Source organism: Somniosus microcephalus, chromosome 31 (genome assembly GCF_052327205.1).
Source record: "Somniosus microcephalus isolate GS21.2 chromosome 31, FLI_Smic_1.0, whole genome shotgun sequence".
NCBI lineage: Eukaryota > Metazoa > Chordata > Chondrichthyes > Squaliformes > Somniosidae > Somniosus > Somniosus microcephalus.
Window position 1 is genome coordinate 36620542 of NC_141017.1, and position 19636 is coordinate 36640177.

A 19636-nucleotide genomic window follows, 5' to 3' on the forward strand; every position below is an offset into this window, starting at 1 on the left:
GGCAGCCCGGGTGTGAGCACTGGGCACCTGATCAGAGAGTTGCACGTTCAAAGGGTTTATCCAGTGAGTAACTGAGCCTACAGACCGGGGAGGGCAGGTCTGTGTTTCGAACTTTCGTAATGTAGGAAATGCAGCAGCCAATCTGTGCACTGCAAGCTCCCACTAACAGCAATGTGATCATGACCAAATAATCTGTTTCAGCAATGTTGATTGAGGGATAAATATTAGCCCAGAACACCGGGCAAAACTCCCCTGCTCTTCTTCGAAATTGTACCATGGGATCTTTTGTGTTCACCTGAGAGCAGATGGGGCATTCGGTTTAACGTCTTATCCGAAAGACGGCCCTTCCGACAGCGCGGCGCTCCCTCCGTACCGCCCCTTCCGACAGCGCGGCGCTCCCTCCGTACCGCCCCTTCCGACAGCGCGGCGCTCCCTCCGTACCGCTCCTTCCGACAGCGCGGCGCTCCCTCCGTACCGCCCCTTCCGACAGCGCGGCGCTCCCTCCGTACCGCCCCTTCCGACAGCGCGGCGCTCCCTCCGTACCGCCCCTTCCGACAGCGCGGCGCTCCCTCCGTACCGCCCCTTCCGACAGCGCGGCGCTCCCTCCGTACCGCCCCTTCCGACAGCGCGGCGCTCCCTCCGTACCGCCCCTTCCGACAGCGCGGCGCTCCCTCCGTACCGCCCCTTCCGACAGCGCGGCGCTCCCTCCGTACCGCCCCTTCCGACAGCGCGGCGCTCCCTCCGTACCGCCCCTTCCGACAGCGCGGCGCTCCCTCCGTACCGCCCCTTCCGACAGCGCGGCGCTCCCTCCGTACCGCCCCTTCCGACAGCGCGGCGCGCCCTCCGTACCGCCCCTTCCGACAGCGCGGCGCGCCCTCCGTACCGCCCTGGAGTGTCAGCCTAGATTTTGTGCTCAAGTCTCGAGTGGGACGTATTGGCTCAGGCAGATTACAAGATAAGTGCAGAGTAAAGCTCCTGCTGCTCGGCCCCAAGCTGAAGGATGCCCTGCTGCACTGGTGACCTATTTCCATTCTCTACACCTCTCTAACTGAGGTTTAGTGACAGATTACGGGTTACGCATAACTCTCTGCGGGTGGGGATATCATGCGTGGGGTATTCGGCGATCGAACAGAGGGAAATACGTGACAGAAATAAAGAGTTCCTTTTCATCCATTTTGCAGACAGATTTATTTCAGGAAGTTTATCAAAACTTTTCGTCGTGGTGCTCACAGGTTGTCCGACTCTACAAAAACCAAACGTTTGTTGAACTTGAATGGACTGTCGGGCCGATTCCAGTGCAGTAAGTATCCAGGTCCGGATACAAAGGCACAGATACTGCTCATCACATCTCGCCCTAAGGGCAAGGTCAGAGTGACCTGGACACACGGGGTCAGGGAGAGAATGACCTGGACACATGGGGTCAGGGAGAGAATGACCTGGACACACGGGGTCAGGGGGAGAATGACCTGGACACACGGGGTCAGGGGGAGAGAATGACCTGGACACACGGGGTCAGGGAGAGAATGACCTGGACACACGGGGTCAGGGAGAGAATGACCGGGACACACGGGGTCAGGGGGAGAGAATGACCTGGACACACTGGGTCAGGGAGAGAATGACCTGGACACACCGGGTCAGGGAGAGAGAATGACCTGGACACACGGGGTCAGGGAGAGAATGACCTGGACACACGGGGTCAGGGAGAGAATGACCTGGACACACGGGGTCAGGGGGAGAGAATGACCTGGACACACTGGGTCAGGGAGAGAATGACCTGGACACACGGGGTCAGGGAGAGAGAATGACCTGGACACACGGGGTCAGGGAGAGAATGACCTGGACACACGGGGTCAGGGAGAGAATGACCTGGACACACGGGGTCAGGGAGAGAATGACCTGGACACACGGGGTCAGGGAGAGAATGACCTGGACACACGGGGTCAGGGAGAGAATGACCTGGACACACGGGGTCAGGGAGAGAATGACCTGGACACACGGGGCCAGGGAGAGAATGACTTGGACACACGGGGTCAGGGAGAGAATGACCTGGACACACGGGGTCAGGGGGAGAGAATGACCTGGACACACGGGGCCAGGGAGAGAATGACCTGGACACACGGGGTCAGGGAGAGAATGACCTGGACACACGGGGTCAGGGGGAGAGAATGACCGGGACACACGGGGTCAGGGAGAGAATGACCTGGACACACGGGGTCAGGGAGAGAATGACCTAGACACACGGGGTCAGGGGGAGAGAATGACCTGGACACACGGGGTCAGGGGGAGAGAATGACCGGGACACACGGGGTCGGGGGAGAATGACCGGGACACACGGGGTCAGGGGGAGTGAATGACCTGGACACACGGGGTCAGGGGGAGAATGACCTGGACACACGGGGTCAGGGGGAGAATGACCTGGACACACGGGGTCAGGGGGAAGAGAATGACCTGGACACACGGGGTCAGGGGGAAGAGAATGACCTGGACACACGGGGTCAGGGGGAGAATGACCTGGACACACGGGGTCAGGGGGAGAATGACCTGGACACACGGGGTCAGGGGGAGAATGACCTGGACACACGGGGTCAGGGGGAAGAGAATGACCTGGACACACGGGGTCAGGGGGAAGAGAATGACCTGGACACACGGGGTCAGGGGGAAGAGAATGACCTGGACACACGGGGTCAGGGGGAAGAGAATGACCTGGACACACGGGGTCAGGGGGAAGAGAATGACCTGGACACACGGGGTCAGGGGTGAGAATGACCTGGACACACGGGGTCAGGGGTGAGAATGACCTGGACACACGGGGTCAGGGGTGAGAATGACCTGGACACACGGGGTCAGGGGTGAGAATGACCTGGACACACGGGGTCAGGGGGAGAATGACCTGGACACACGGGGTCAGGGGGAAGAGAATGACCTGGACACACGGGGTCAGGGGGAAGAGAATGACCTGGACACACGGGGTCAGGGGGAAGAGAATGACCTGGACACACGGGGTCAGGGGGAAGAGAATGACCTGGACACACGGGGTCAGGGGGAAGAGAATGACCTGGACACACGGGGTCAGGGGGAAGAGAATGACCTGGACACACGGGGTCAGGGGGAAGAGAATGACCTGGACACACGGGGTCAGGGGGAAGAGAATGACCTGGACACACGGGGTCAGGGGGAAGAGAATGACCTGGACACACGGGGTCAGGGGGAAGAGAATGACCTGGACACACGGGGTCAGGGGGAAGAGAATGACCTGGACACACGGGGTCAGGGGGAAGAGAATGACCTGGACACACGGGGTCAGGGGGAAGAGAATGACCTGGACACACGGGGTCAGGGGGAAGAGAATGACCTGGACACACGGGGTCAGGGGGAAGAGAATGACCTGGACACACGGGGTCAGGGGGAAGAGAATGACCTGGACACACGGGGTCAGGGGGAAGAGAATGACCTGGACACACGGGGTCAGGGGGAAGAGAATGACCTGGACACACGGGGTCAGGGGGAAGAGAATGACCTGGACACACGGGGTCAGGGGGAAGAGAATGACCTGGACACACGGGGTCAGGGGGAAGAGAATGACCTGGACACACGGGGTCAGGGGGAAGAGAATGACCTGGACACACGGGGTCAGGGGGAAGAGAATGACCTGGACACACGGGGTCAGGGGGAAGAGAATGACCTGGACACACGGGGTCAGGGGGAAGAGAATGACCTGGACACACGGGGTCAGGGGGAAGAGAATGACCTGGACACACGGGGTCAGGGGGAAGAGAATGACCTGGACACACGGGGTCAGGGGGAAGAGAATGACCTGGACACACGGGGTCAGGGGGAAGAGAATGACCTGGACACACGGGGTCAGGGGGAAGAGAATGACCTGGACACACGGGGTCAGGGGGAAGAGAATGACCTGGACACACGGGGTCAGGGGGAAGAGAATGACCTGGACACACGGGGTCAGGGGAAGAGAATGACCTGGACACACGGGGTCAGGGGGAAGAGAATGACCTGGACACACGGGGTCAGGGGGAAGAGAATGACCTGGACACACGGGGTCAGGGGGAAGAGAATGACCTGGACACACGGGGTCAGGGGGAAGAGAATGACCTGGACACACGGGGTCAGGGGGAAGAGAATGACCTGGACACACGGGGTCAGGGGGAAGAGAATGACCTGGACACACGGGGTCAGGGGGAAGAGAATGACCTGGACACACGGGGTCAGGGGGAAGAGAATGACCTGGACACACGGGGTCAGGGGGAAGAGAATGACCTGGACACACGGGGTCAGGGGGAAGAGAATGACCTGGACACACGGGGTCAGGGGGAAGAGAATGACCTGGACACACGGGGTCAGGGGGAAGAGAATGACCTGGACACACGGGGTCAGGGGGAAGAGAATGACCTGGACACACGGGGTCAGGGGGAAGAGAATGACCTGGACACACGGGGTCAGGGGGAAGAGAATGACCTGGACACACGGGGTCAGGGGGAAGAGAATGACCTGGACACACGGGGTCAGGGGGAAGAGAATGACCTGGACACACGGGATCAGGGGTGAGAATGACCTGGACACACGGGGTCAGGGAGAGAGAATGACCTGGACACACGGGGTCAGGGGTGAGAATGACCTGGACACACGGGGTCAGGGGTGAGAATGACCTGGACACACGGGGTCAGGGGTGAGAATGACCTGGACACACGGGGTCAGGGGTGAGAATGACCTGGACACACGGGGTCAGGGGTGAGAATGACCTGGACACACGGGGTCAGGGGTGAGAATGACCTGGACACACGGGGTCAGGTTGGTGGGTGAGGGGGAGTAGGGGTGCCCCTGGTTGGCATGTCTTCATGCTGTGCCATACAGTGCACATACCCATCAGTGTTTACCGGAACAACCATCTTTACACAATACAGCCCATATAAAGTGCAGCAAGTCTTCATCAGACCTTCGAGGTTTTTTCCCTACTTTAAGAAACATTGTCTGTGTCCATGTGCGCTCCAGGGGAACCAGGTGCAAGTTTAACTTCCTGTTTCCCTTTTTCCTAAACTTCAGTGACAAAATCGGCAAGGAAGTTATCAGCCGCTTTGACACGCCGTTAAAAACAGATGGAGTTTTCTACACGGATTCCAACGGGAGACAGATCCTTACACGGAGGTAAGAGCACGGATTGGCAATCCTGTATTATAAGGGAAATTAGGGATAGCATAAGATCCAAGGAGAGGACATATCAATTGGCCAGAAAAAGCAGCAAACCTGGGGATTGGGAGCAGTTTAGGATTCAACAAAGGAGGACAAAGGGATTAATTAAGAAAGGGAAAATAGAATATGAGAGTAAGCTTGCAAGGAACATAAAAACTGACTGTAAAAGCTTCTATAGATATGTGAAGAGAAAAAGATTGGTGAAGTCAAGCGTAGGTCCCTTGCAGTCAGAATCGGGGGGGAATTTATAATGGGGAACAAAGAAATGGCAGACCAATTAAATACATACTTTGGTTCTGTCTTCACAAAGGAGGACACAAATAACCTCCCAGAGATGCCGGGGAACATAGTGTCTAATGACAGGGAGGAACTGAATGAAATCAGTATTTGTAGGGAAATGGTGTTAGGGAAATTGACGGGATTGAAGGCCGATAAATCCCCAGGGCCTGATAATCTACATCCTAGGGTACTTAAGGAAGTGGCCCTAGAAATAGTAGGTGCATTGCTGGTCATCTTCCAAAATTCTATAGACTCTGGAACAGTACCCATGGATTGGAGGGTAGCTAATGTAACCCTACTATTCAAAAAAGGTGGTAGAGAGATAACGGGGAATTCTAGATCGGTAAGCCTGACATCGGTAGTGGGGAAAATGCTAGAGTCCATTATAAAAGATGTAATAGCAGAGCACTTGGAAAACAGTGACAGGATTGGACAAAGTCAACATGGATTTACAAAAGGTAAATCGTGCTCGACTAATCTACTGGAATTTTTTGAGGATGTAACTGGTAGAATAGATAAGGGAGAACCAGTGGATGTGGTGTGTTTGGACTTTCAGAAGGCTTTTGATAAGGTCCCGCATAAGAGATTAGCGTGTAAAGTTAAGGCACATGGGATTGGGGGTAAGGTACTAACTTGGATAGAGAACTGGTTGGCAGACAGGAAGCAAAGAGTTAGAATAAACGGGTCTTTTTCCGAGTGACAGGCAGTGACTAGTGGGGTACCGCAGGTATCGGTCCTAGGACCCCAGCTATTCACAATATATATAAATGATCTAGACGAGGGAACTAGATGTAATATCTCCAAGTTTGCAGACGACACAAAGCTGGGTGGGCGTGTGTGCTGTGAGGAGGATGCCGAGAAACTCCAGGATGATTTGGACAGGTTGGGTGATTGGGCAGATGCATGGCAAATGCAGTATAATGTGGATAAATGCGAGGTTATCCACTTGGTGGCAAAAACAGGAAGACAGATTATTATCTGAACAGCAATAGATTAGGAAAAGGGGAAGTGCAACGAGACCTGGGTGTCCTTGTGCACCAGTCGCTGAAGGTAAGTATGCAGGTGCAGCAGGCGGTTAAGAAGGCAAATGGTATGTTGGCTTTCGTAGCGAGAGGATTCGAGTACAGGAGCAAGGATGTCTTGCTGCAGTTGTACAGGGCCTTGGTGAGACCACACTTTGAGTATTGTGTGCAGTTTTGCTTGCCTTATCTGAGGAAGGATGTTCTTGCCATGGAGGGAGTACAGCGAAGATTCACCAGACTGATACCTGGGATGGCAGGAATGACGTATGAGGAGAGATTGGGTCGATTGGGCTTATATTCGCTGGAGTTTAGAAGAATGAGAGGGGATCTCATTGAAACGTATAAAATTATAACAGGACTAGACAGACTAGATGCAGGAAGGATGTTCCCGATGGCCGGGAGTCCAGAACCAGGGGTCACAGTCTAATCTAAGGATAAGGGGTAAGCCATTTAGGACAGAGATGAGGAGGAATTTCTTCACCCAGAGAGTGGTGAACCTGTGGAATTCTCTACCACAGAAGGCAGTTGAGGCCAATTGATTAAATATATTCAAGAAGGAGTTGGATATATTTCTTAAGGCTAAAGGGATCAAGGGGTATGGGGAGAAGGCAGGGACAGGGTACTGAATTTGGATGATCAGCCATGATCTCATTGAATGTTGGAGCAGGCTCGAGGGGCCGAATGGCCTACTCCTGCTCCTATCTTCTATGTAACAATGTTGTCACAGGCTCTGGCCACTAGGTGATGCTGTGGAGGGAGCCCCTGAAATTTTACCCAACCACCTTAGCATCTTGTTATATAAAAAGTACTCGGCAACTGACGGGTGAAACCAGTTAATTCACTAAAGAGACTTGCATTTCTACAGCGCCTTTCACAAACTCTGGACGTGCCAAAGTGCTTTACAGCCAATTAAGTACTTTTGAAGTGTAGTCACTGTTGTAATGTAGGAAACGCAACAGCTAATTTGTGCACAGCAAGCTGCAATGACATAGTGACTAGATAATCTGTTTTAAGTGATATTGGTTGAGGGATAAATATTCGCTGAGGGATAAATATTCGCCAGCACACCAGGGAGACTCCTCTTCGAAAAAGTGCCTTGGTGATCTTTCACGTCCACCTGAGAGAGCAGACGGGGCCTCGGTTTAACGTCTCATCTGAAAGATGGCACCTCCGACAGTGCGCCGCTCCCTCAGTACCGCCCCTCCGACAGTGCGCCGCTCCCTCAGTACCGCCCCTCCGACAGTGCGCCGCTCCCTCAGTACCGCCCCTCCGACAGTGCGCCGCTCCCTCAGTACCGCCCCTCCGACAGTGCGCCGCTCCCTCAGTACCGCCCCTCCGACAGTGCGCCGCTCCCTCAGTACCGCCCCTCCGACAGTGCGCCGCTCCCTCAGTACCGCCCCTCCGACAGTGCGCCGCTCCCTCAGTACCGCCCCTCCGACAGTGCGCCGCTCCCTCAGTACCGCCCCTCCGACAGTGCGCCGCTCCCTCAGTACCGCCCCTCCGACAGTGCGCCGCTCCCTCAGTACCGCCCCTCCGACAGTGCGCCGCTCCCTCAGTACCGCCCCTCCGACAGTGCGCCGCTCCCTCAGTACCGCCCCTCCGACAGTGCGCCGCTCCCTCAGTACCGCCCCTCCGACAGTGCGCCGCTCCCTCAGTACCGCCCCTCCGACAGTGCGCCGCTCCCTCAGTACCGCCCCTCCGACAGTGCGCCGCTCCCTCAGTACTGCGCTGGGGAGCGTCAGCCTGGATTTTGTGTTCTTGGTGAGAGTGCTACCACTGACCACTAGTGTGAGGTAATATCCCGCTGCAGTGAGATTGTGAAAGTCCAGTCCGGGAGCAGTGAGCTGTCGGCAGCACATTCCACAAAAGCTCTGCTCCGAAGCTGCCCACGACCAGACGTTTTAAATCGTAAAACTGCAGCCAAAGAATGGGAGTTAAACGAAGGGTGGGGATTACGAATTACGGCTCCTGTTTGGGGCAGTACAGTCACCATGCACTGTACTGCATTCTGTAATTACCCGTTTTGCTTCAAGGAGAGATTATCGAGCAACATGGCCGTTGAGTCAAACCGAGCCCGTTGCTGGGAACTACTATCCTGTGAACACTCGTATTTACATGAAGGTAAAACCTTGTTTTAATTTAACTTTTAATTCTACACCCTCTTCCCGGGACAAAGGCCCCCCCCCACCCCACCCTGTTTATGGTAAGCCGAGTCCAGCCCCACCTCCGCTCCTTGCTGGGGTACAGTCCCGTGGGCATTCCCCCCCCCCCCCCCGCCCCCACCCCCACCCCCGCCCCCAGTGCATCTCCTCAGAGTGGCCCCTAGTGAGTGTCGACAGCGTTCCACCGCTGTGTGCCTCACATCCGGATTCTGTCTCCACCCAAACTGCGCACATTTCTGCAGCAGGGGTCGCTGGACCGTGACACGGCGGGTGGGGGGGTGGGGAGAGGAGGAAGAAACGGCCAAGGGCACTGAGGCTAACTCTCTCACTCCGGATACCGCGCGGGGGGGAGGAGGAGGTAGGAACAGCCAAGGGCACTGAGGCTAACTCTCTCACTCCGGATACCTCCGCAGAGGTGAGCTCGGATCGGAGCCAAGACCCAGCTGGTGTAGGTGGCCGCTCGTCACCCTGCAGCGGTTTGGTGGAGGGGTTTACCCACCAAGCCCCTCGGGCTTGGATTAATGGCGTTGATCTTGTTCCATAGGAACAGGAGGAGGCCATTCAGCCCCTCGAGCCTGTTCCACCATTCAGTGAGATCATGGCTGATCTGCGACCTAACTCCATCCACCCGCCTTTGGCCCATATCCCTTAATACCTTTGGTTAACAAAAATCAATCAATCTCAGATTTAAAATTAACAACTGACCCAGCATCAATTGCCGTTTGCGGAAGAGAGTTCCAAACTTCTACCACCCTTTGTGTGTAGAAGTGTTTCCTAATTTCACTCCTGAAAGGTCTGGCTCTAATTTTTCGACTATGTCCCCTAGTCCTAGACTTCCCAACCAGCGGAAATAGTTTCTCTCTATCTACCCTATTTGTTTCCCTTTTAATATCTTGAAAACTTCGATCAGATCACCCCTTAACCTTCTAAATTCCAGGGAGTACAACCCTAATTTGTGTAATCTCTCCTCAGGACGGCAAGATTCAGCTGACTGTGCTCACCGATCGATCGCAGGGAGGGAGCAGTATCACGGATGGTTCACTGGAACTCATGGTAAATCTCTCTTCAGTTATTCCCTGCGGGGGGCGGGGTGGCGGTGGGTGTGAAGTGATTGGTAATAAAAATGTGCCAATACTATTAAAGGGGGAATTGAAAGTGATGGATTTGGTTGTAATTGCCAGATGGTAAGACCTCAATGTTGTGGTGAATTTGGGAACGTTATTGGCCACCTGTTGGTTTGTAACCATGGGATTAAAGATCGAGTGACCAGTCCCTGACTCCCAGCCATTGCCACAGAACTGAACTCCTGCGCTAATCACCGCAGGTGCACCGGAGACTGCTGTACGATGATAACCGAGGTGTGGGTGAGGCGCTGTTGGAGCCGGGTTACGACGGCAGCGGGCTGGTGGCGCGAGGGAAGCACCTCGTCTTCCTGGACACGGTCGAAGCCTCCGCCGAGCTCCACAGACTGCAAGCGCAGGCAGAGTACATGGCTCCGTGGGCCATCATGGCCGAGGCCACAGGAACACCCTACAGCGCCCGTCCGACTCACATTACCGAGGTAAGCCAATTGAAGGATGGGTTTGGGAGTGTTTGAGGGCAGGGGAGGAGGGCAAGCTCTGACACCAGTGAGTTCCAGCAGCATCCTTTCAACGTCACGCTCTGGCTCCGGGCTACCCATGAGCAGCAATACATTCATTATATATATTTATAATAATTTATAAATATAAAATGTTTCGTTGCCACATACGTTATATCTTATATGGTTAATATTTTGAAGTGTCTCAGATACAAATACAGAACTGAGCGGTTATACCCAGAAAGACTGAACAGGCTGGGGCTCTTTTCTGAGGAGTGACCTGAGAGAGGTCTTAAGATTCTGAAAAGATTCGATAGGGTAGACGTAGAGAAGACATTTCCACTTGCGGCAAGACCAGAGCTTGGGACCATAAATATAAGATAGTCACTAATAACTCCAATAGGGAATTCAGGAGAAACTTCTTTACCCAGAGAGTGGTGAGAATGTGGAACTCGCTGCCACAGGGAGTGGTTGAGGCGAATAGTATAGATACATTTAAGGGGAAGCTCGATAAACACATGCGGGAGAAGGGAATAGAGGGTTCCGCTGATAGAGTGAGATGAGGAAAGACAGGAGGAGACTCGAGTGGAGCATAAACGCCGGCATGGACTGGTTGGGCCGAATGGCCTGTTTCTGTGGTGTGCATTCTATGTAGCACAATTGAATAATCTTTTCCCCATTATTTCATTTGTTTTCCTGCCGTTTCCAGTTCTCGGCCCTGAAGGAAGAGCTGCCTCACAACCTCCATCTCCTCACCCTGGCCCAGTGGGACTCCCAGTCCGTCCTGCTACGCCTGGAGCACCAGTTTGAAAAAGGGGAGAGCAGCGTCTACTCGAAGCCCGTCACCGTGGATCTGGCTGTAGGTTCCCTTCCTGGTTTAAGTGGTGACTGAAAGAGGCAAAATACAAAGTGAGGATGGTTGGAGTGTCAAACGTCGTGAAGCTTTAATTCCACCATGACCGTGGAGTTCGGTATATCCGAAATTCTGAGAGCTGGGAATGAATGGGGAGACCGTGTTAGGATCTGACCTGGGAGTGTGGGTGAGGAAGCAGGTTACATGAGTGTACATGTGTGTTGGGGGAAACACAGCTACCAGGCTGTGTTGGGCGGTGAGGTTTTTTTTGTTCAGTCATGGGATGTGGGCGTCGCTGGCAAGGCCAGCATTTATTGCCCATCCCTAATTGCCCTTGAGAAGGTGGTGGTGAGCCGCCTTCTTGAACCGCTGCAGTCCCGTGTGGTGAAGGTGCTCCCACAGTGCTGTTAGGGAGGGAGTTCCAGGATTTTGACCCAGCGACGATGAAGGATCGGCCGATATACTTCCAAGTCAGGATGGTGTGTGACTAGGAGGGGAATTTGGAGGTGGTGGTGTTCCCATGCGCCTGCTGCCCTTGTCCTTCTAGGTGGTAGAGGTCACGGGTTTGGGAGGTGCTGCCGAAGAAGCCTTGGCGAGTTGCTGCAGCGCATCTTGTAGATGGTACACCGGTGGTGGAGGGAGTGAATGTTTAAGGTGGTGGATGGGGTGCCAATCAAACAGGCTGCTTTGTCCTGGATGGTGTCGAGCTTCTTGAGTATTGTTACAGCTGCACTCATCCAGGCAAGTGGAGAGTATTCCATTACACTCCTGACTTGTGCCTTGTAGATGGTGGAAAGGGAAGGTATGGGTTGTGGGGAAAATGGGAGGCTCTGGGGAGAGTGTGCGACAGGCCCGTTGTTTATGATCTGTGGTAGCAAAGCTTTAGCCAGTGTGGCCCTGAGCCTGACACACACCTGCAGGGGCCCAGATTTGACCCTCGCTCTGAGCCAGGGTCCCTGGTCCTGGTCGCTCTGTAGCAACATGCAACAACCATGAGCAAGGACAAGACCCTGCTCGGCTACGATGCCACTCATGGTCGAATGTCTGCGGATACTCACTAAGCATAGTCTGAGACTGGCTTCTTGGGAAAGGGACCTTTGGGGGGCCTGTGGAAATGGAAAAAAATTGAAGTGAACGTCTTGCTTTGCGCAAGAATGGCCTTTTGTGTTTGATTTTGCTCTGTTTCTCTCTCCAGAATTTATTTTCTGCATTTGAGATCACTTCTGTAGAGGAAATGTCTCTGGGTTTCAACCAGCAGAAAGCGGACATGTCCAGACTTACTTGGAAAACAGTGCAAGGTTGGTCCTGAATTGCAGTCTGAGTGACGAGAACACAACTCCTTTTCTTAATCCCTTCCCTCCACTTCTCTCATTGGGTCTCCGCTCCCCCGAGAGAGCGGGACTTGGAGCTGTGCCAGTGCTACTCTGAAACCGGCCCCCGGGACATGTGCAAGATGGGCTCACGGTGTCCTGGTGCTGTTGTCAGTTCCGTCCCCCTCTCCTGCAGCGCCTCCCAGGCGAGCATTCTTCCCATGGGCCTGGGCAGGAACCCTGATTGATGTCCTCCCCCCCCCCCCCCCCCCTCGCCCAGCAGCACGTGCCCTCCCCCTGGCTACCACAGTTGGTTAGAGATGCCTTTTCACCTCTATATTTGAACCCAGACAGATGTCGGAGTCCCACGGGAAACTCGCTCTTAGGGCGATTCTGTGCTGTGATAGGGTCACCAACCCTCCAGGAATTGAAGATTAATCTCGGGCACACTGCTGGGAGCAAAACCCGGGAGAAAAATCACAGGGGGTGTTTAAAAAATAAAATGTTTATCATTTTCAACAACATCCTGCATTTATATAGCGCCTTTAATGTAGTAAAACATCTTAAGGGGCTTCACAGGAGCAATTATAAAACAAAATTTGACACCGAGCCACATAAGGAGATATTAGGACAGGGAAGCTTGGTCAAAGTGGTCGGTTTTAAAGAGCGTCTTAAAGGAGGAGAGAGAGGCGGAGAGGTTTAGGGCCCAGGCAGCTGAAGGCACGGCCGCCAATGGTGGAGCGATGAAAATCGGGGATGTGCAAGAGGGCAGAATTGGAGGAGCGCAGAGATCTCAATATTCTTTGAACCCCTTAGTTTGTTAATTATAAAAGTAACGAGAGACCGGGGAGGAGGCTATTTGACGAGGTGGGGTGGTTGGATGCGGGAGGTTGTGATGAAACCTGCAGGAATACGTCCACCCAGTTGACAACCCGATGTTGGGAAGCACAAGCTCACTAGTTTGTGCCTGGTCAGAATGGATGGTGTTTCTGACGTCGGTCCCGAGGAGAGGGAACTTTATTCTGCATCAAACTGTGCTCCATCTCACCAGGGGTACTCCTGCTTCTGGCAGTGGAAGCCAAGTTTTATTTCCAGCTTGGACACCCTCACCCACTGAAGAACAAATACTTTGTAATTAGCACCAGGCTGCGCCCGTTGCGCGATATTTTTCTTTAGAAAAGAGAAGACTTGGAAGTCTTTAAAATGATGAACGGTTGGACAGGGTAGATGTGGAGAGAATGTTTCCACTGGTGGGAGAATCCAAAACTAGGGGCCAGAAATACAAGGTAGTTTACTAATAAATTCAATAGGGAAATAAGGAGAAATGTCTTTTCTCGGAGTGGTTAGAATGTGGAACTCGCTACCACAGGAAATGGTTGAGGCAAATAGCTTAAATACTTTCAAATGGAAACTAGACGAGTACATGAGAGGAAAGGGAACGGAAAGATATGCTGAAAGGCTGAGATGAGGTGGCTGGAATGGGAGGAGACTGGTGTTGGGTATAAACACCAGCACAGACTAGTTGGGCCGAATGGCCTGTTTGTGTGTAATATTTCTGATGCTACATTCTGCCCCTTTTAGAAGTGGAAGACCTCAAGTCGACCTCCAGCCATAAAGCTAGCTCCAGGCACTCGATGGTTTTCAATCCAATGGAGATCCGCACGTTCCGCGTTCGCATTCGGCACCGCTAACTGCCCAAGCCGGGAATAACCGGGACTGCGGGAATACTGTGAGAATGAGCCAAACAATCAGCAAGCACATGGAATTTCCAAACCAGTCCGATCTGTTATTTTACACGGGGACAGGGTCCTTGAGCGACAGGTTTGAATCTGCTCCGTGTTAACAAGTGCCTGTCCTTTTATGTGGTTCCCTCACTCTTTGACCAACTGCTTTCAGATACAAAATGTGGATTAAGTCACTGTTCTATCAATAAGACAGGTAAGGCAACTGCCTGAGGATTTCAGCACAGAGTACAATTCCTCCCCTCCTCAAAACCCTAACCAGCCACCCTCTCGCCCCTCCTTTTGATTGCAAGGGGCAAACAGAACGCAGGACCAGGGCAGCAAGACTCAGTCAGCTGGTGTTCTGTTCCGCCCCTCTCCCCCACACAAAGCCGGGAGTTACACCATCCAGAAGGATTCTTTTTGCCTCGTGCTGTATAGAGGTTTTTTTGGGGGGTGGGGGGGGGGAAGCAGGATAGCAGATCGAGTAATTGTACCCAGGCAACACTGTCCCACTCCTTCCCTGGTACAGGAACAATCCTGTAACACAGCTCCCCTAAAGAGAGCTTTTAGGAGCATCTGTTCAGGAGCAGTGACAATTCAAGGGCCATACAAGCAGTTTAGTAGGAGGTCCCCCTCTCCCTAGAATGGATCCTTTGCTGAAACACTTGAGATAGCCAAAGGGAGGTACACGCAGTGACCTGACAGAATCTGACCCCAAAGAGAACTTGTATGACTCCGATACATAATCAAGGACTGGGGAAGATGTGCAATAAGTTTCCATGTTACTGCTTTTGTGATCACTTTTTAATACATGCAAATGGGAGTTTATTAATAATGTAGATTATTAAAAATAGATATAGAGAAGGGATCTCTCAAACTTGGACAGTTACTGTGAGCAGTATTAGCAGAAGTGGGTGAAATTGTGCCGATCTGGGCCTGAAGGCCACATCTGCCAAACCACCACAATCTGTGCCACCTTTGTAAAAGAAACAAAATAAAACTCATGTCTAAGTTAACACTGAAAGTAGTGCAAGTGTTCTGTTACACACCCTCAAACACAGGCATCACACCCGAGCCAAGGAAGGTCAGGCTTGGAGGAGCAATAAACTGGTTCAAGGTCTTTCCCCTGAAGGGGACCAGCAGACTGAGGAATGGAGAAAACACTTTCAATAAAGAGGGATCTCCTGTAACAATTAATGATAAATTTAACCAGCATTCCATGTGCGATAGGACCTGTTGCTGCTGTGCCGACATCTTCGGTTTTTCAACTGCGTAACATTTGTAACCAAAAAAAACCCGAGAGGCAAAGAGGAGCTGCTCCTAACTCTCGGATTACTTTATACAACTCACCAGGGTCCAGGTTCCATCACCGCTCCGGGCTGTTAGTTAGTTAAGCGCAATCCAAGTGCTAAAAGTAGCCAGCCAGGTGAGGAAGATGGGCTGAGAGTTCACAGCCTGATCAGGGTTCAGTGACCCGCCCGTAACTAGACGTCCAGCGAGACCAGGATGGGCAAGCTGTGGGGACTCCCTGGAATCGCACCCCAACACGAGGCAGTGTGATCAGGGTGGGGTGGAGTCGAGTTATACCTTAACCAAGAACTTCTTTAAAAATGCAGTTTAATTAAAAATAAAAAGAAAACACTGCATGTAGAATCTTATACTTTACATTCCATAGACAGATTCTGCAACCACTCACAGCAAGGGTTGTTTGGAGGGTTCAGTATCTGCGCGATAACTGAACAGAACCATAACGCAGATCTTTTTTTAAGATGGAGGCCTCAGAGACGGCGTTTTCTATTGGTCTGTTTTCTCTGCGGTCTCGTTCTCGTGGTGATGGGAGTAACAACACTCCTGTCCGTACGTACAGTTTCCCTGCAATGGGAAGGGCAGATCAGTCAAGCAAACAAGTCCAAAGTATTACAACAGCAAAATACCGTGGATGCCGGAAATCTGAAATAACTGGAAACGCTCAGCAGGCCAGGCAGCATCTATGGAGAGAGAGAAACAAGAGTTAACGTTCCAGGTCTGTGACCCTCCGTCAGAACTCCAAAGGATATCTCGGCAACTCTGTTAATGTGTGGAGCAATCAGTTGGTTAACCCAGTAGCCCTCCGGGTGAAAGGCCAGTGCCACTGTACTGCGGGGCAGTGTTGAACACCTTTTATTAACCTCGCGCCTAATGTGACAACAGTTTGAACAATAAACGATTAAATCTGGCAGAGACGGATGAAGGAAAATAGAAGATGCTGGAAATGTACCACACCTCGGTTCCCAGAGGGGGTGAGAGTTTAAGCTATGATGTGATGTGAGTTCATTCCTCAGCGATCCCAGACCCTCCCGATGACTCCTGCTTTTTATGTCCACAGCACAGGGTGCATCCAGTGCAGTCCGACATGGAGCGGCAGGGTTTCAGTGGGTGGCACCTTGTGGGTCAACGCTCTCATCTCTTCGGGAGCCTCCCTTTAAAATGGACTTCGCGCCTCTACAAATCCGTTTAAATAGCACAGTGATTGTAGCGTGCCCCCTACCCTACAACACTGGCCAGAGAATCATCCAGTACCCACACAGCTAGCAACCAGAGTGTTACTGGCAGGTTCTGTGGAGTGCGCGGGTAAATCACACTCTGCAAAACCCACCAATGAAATTAAGTGTAGGGGTCACTGACTGACCAGATTCCCAGTATGGGTCTGGTGTAACCCCCTTTCAATAGACCCCCTGCCCTACTGTCTGTTGGCTCCAAGCACCTCCCAGAGACGTGAACACAGGGGTTAGTCAAGCCTGAGCTCCAAAGAAATCCACGTTACCCAAAGCTTGCGTTCTCACCTCTCTGAACTTTTTACAGGGGATGCTTTTCCCGTACTCCGGATCTTCGTGCCTCTGCTTCCGTTTATTCTGCAGCCGTTTGCTTTTCTCTTCCAGAGGTTGTAGAATTCCTCCACTGGAGAGACATAAAGCACCAACCGTTTAACACATCCAGTCAACGCCTTCATTCGAGAACCCCAGGCTCCATCCACACACCTGGAACCAACGTTAGTTACAGCTTCACACACAATCCCCTCGATACACTCAGTGTACTTGGGCTCACTGCTAGCATTCGCGCCTCTGAGCCAGAAGGTGCCGTATTTGATCCCCACTCCAGACAGTCCTGGCGAGTGGAGACCAGAGCTCCGACTCAGAATTCTGGGTTGACGTCCCGTGGGTGACCCCTCCTCCCTCCCCCTCATTGTATGAGTTGGGGGAGCCCAGAAAACCCTCCCTCTGTAACGGACTGACCCCCCAATCGACTGGGATAAAAGATGGTTACAGCCACGGAAGGAGCGTTCACGTCGCGGCCGGTCAGACTGTTAATAAGCCCGTGAATCCTTCCACTACTTCACACACTTCTCCAAGGGGAGTGTGTGAAAATATGAAAACAACTCTCGCTACAGCTTCTGCTCCGGTCATTTAAGGACACGCAAACTCACAACTCAAGCATTTCTTGCGGTACGGAGGGGTACGGGAGCGGGTACAGGGAGAGGCAGGGTGTGGAGCAAGTGATAAACAATGGCTTGGGCGTGCCACCTGGTTGGTGAGTGGTAAGGAAGTGGAGTGCGTCAGTGGGACACCCAGAGAGAGAATCGCAAGCCTTGCTGGTAAATCACAACTTGCCCCGTTGTGAGCAAGGAACTCGGAGGCTGAAAGGCAGCTGTGATTTCACCACCTCCCCCCCCCCCGCCCACTGTTGTAATGTGAAAAACCACCATTGACCTTCCCTCTCCGCCCCCACCGTGCCTGTTTCCCCTGCCCCTCCCCCTCCACCCCCGCTGTGCCCGTTTCCCCACCCCCTCCACCGTGCCCATTCCCCCGACCCCCCCACCGCTGTGCCTGTTCCCCCTCCGCCGTGCCCGTTCCCCCCAACCCCGCCTGTTCCCAGCTAGAATCTTACCCGGCTCTGGCCCTCGCCTTCGGCCCCCAGTTGGCTTCCGGGTTTTCCTGGAATCGCTTCAGCCCTTGCTTCCTAGATTTGGGATTTGCATCTTCCCGGATATCGAAGCAAGCCTGCAGACTGAGAGACACAAGGTTGGTGTAAAAAAAAAACAGTTGGAATGGGAGAGGCTTACGTCGCTAGAAATACAACTGGCTTATTCTGAAAGAATTGGACTTAAGGAAGAGTCCAGCATAATCGGCAAGCCTATAAATCCCAAAGAAACCGCGATCATTCACTTGGTAAAAGGAGCATGAAACAGCCACACACAATTCGGCCTCCGTCAGGGTGGGGCCAGAGTTATTACAGCACTCCTCGGCTACAAAGGAACACAGGAATTGCAAGACTGAGGTCCGTCTAGTTCCCCTTCTCCCATCCTGTGAGTCCCATGGTGCGACGATAATAGAGTTGTTGACCAATCACAGCGCTCAATCGCAATCAGTGAGTCTACAACAGACCCAGACATGAGGTGAGGAAACCCCCAGTGGGGGAGAGCTTTGGGCACCAGAGGTCCAAAGTCACCTGTTCCTCCCGAGCACACTGCACTCACCACACCTCATGTCTCTAATTACTCAGATACTGGAGCGCAAAGTATTATTTTCTGAAAGAATTCTATCTAATATGCATCTGAATGAATCAACACTAACTGCTTCCACCATCTCCCTCGGGAGGCGGGTCCATAGACTCCCAACTTGTACGAAGCACTGGCCCTGCCCCAGCTGTGGGACGGTGTACAATTCTGCCAACAGTACAGTACAGAAACCTAGCATTAGAGAGCGCACACTGAAGGGCTTTTAAACACATATCTCGGGCCAGGCACGTGAGCTATGATTACAGCTGATGGAAGTGGCTCAGTGGACAGCACCCTCGCCTCTGAGTCAGAAGGTTGTGGGTTCAAATCCCACTCCAGAGATTTGAGCACAAATATTTAGGCTGACACTTCCAGTGCAGTGCTGAGGGAGCGCTGCACTGTCGGAGGGGCAGTACTGAGGGAGCGCCGCACTGTCGGAGGGGCAGTACTGAGGGAGCGCCGCACTGTCGGAGGGGCAGTACTGAGGGAGCGCCGCACTGTCGGAGGGTCAGTACTGAGGGAGCGCCGCACTGTCGGAGGGGCAGTACTGAGGGAGCGCCGCACTGTCGGAGGGGCAGTATTGAGGGAGCGCCGCACTGTCGGAGGGGCAATACTGAGGGAGCGCCGCACTGTCGGAGGGGCAGTACTGAGGGAGCGCCGCACTGTCGGAGGGTCAGTACTGAGGGAGCGCCGCACTGTCGGATAGGCAGTACTGAGGGAGCGCCGCACTGTCGGAGGGTCAGTACTGAGGGAGCGCCGCACTGTCGGATAGGCAGTACTGAGGGAGCGCCGCACTGTCGGAGGGACATTACTGAGGGAGCGCCACACTGTCGGAGGGGCAGTACTGAGGGAGCGCCACACTGTCGGAGGGGCAGTACTGAGGGAGCGCCGCACTGTCGGAGGGACAGTACTGAGGGAGCGCCGCACTATCGGAGGGGCAGTACTGAGGGAGCGCCGCACTGTCGGAG

General features: G+C 53.4%; 2 protein-coding genes across 8 annotated transcripts in view; one reads left to right on the plus strand and one right to left on the minus strand.

Moving 5' to 3' along the window:
• man2b1 (mannosidase, alpha, class 2B, member 1) overlaps positions 1–15150 on the plus strand; it is a 37292-nt gene extending 22142 nt beyond the window's left edge. The window contains exons 17-24 of one of the 2 annotated variants that reach the window (XM_085971823.1): positions 1182–1300; positions 5059–5160; positions 8540–8627; positions 9641–9721; positions 9993–10229; positions 10957–11106; positions 12296–12398; positions 13992–15150. In XM_085971823.1, the coding sequence (XP_085827949.1) occupies positions 1182–1300; positions 5059–5160; positions 8540–8627; positions 9641–9721; positions 9993–10229; positions 10957–11106; positions 12296–12398; positions 13992–14101 (990 nt within the window). In that variant the 3' untranslated portion in view covers positions 14102–15150. Of the gene's footprint in view, positions 1–1181; positions 1301–5058; positions 5161–8539; positions 8628–9640; positions 9722–9964; positions 10230–10956; positions 11107–12295; positions 12399–13991 lie in introns of those variants that run through there. The other variant, XM_085971824.1, reaches the window with a different exon arrangement.
• trmt1 (tRNA methyltransferase 1) overlaps positions 14590–19636 on the minus strand; it is a 37969-nt gene continuing 32922 nt past the window's right edge. For all 6 annotated transcript variants that reach the window (XM_085971830.1, XM_085971826.1, XM_085971832.1 and 3 more), the window contains 3 exons: positions 18059–18178; positions 16957–17071; positions 14590–16006 (listed from right to left, as the gene is read on the minus strand). In XM_085971830.1, coding sequence (XP_085827956.1) covers positions 15929–16006; positions 16957–17071; positions 18059–18178 — 313 coding nt within the window. In that variant the 3' untranslated portion in view covers positions 14590–15928. The remainder of the gene's footprint in view (positions 16007–16956; positions 17072–18058; positions 18179–19636) is intronic.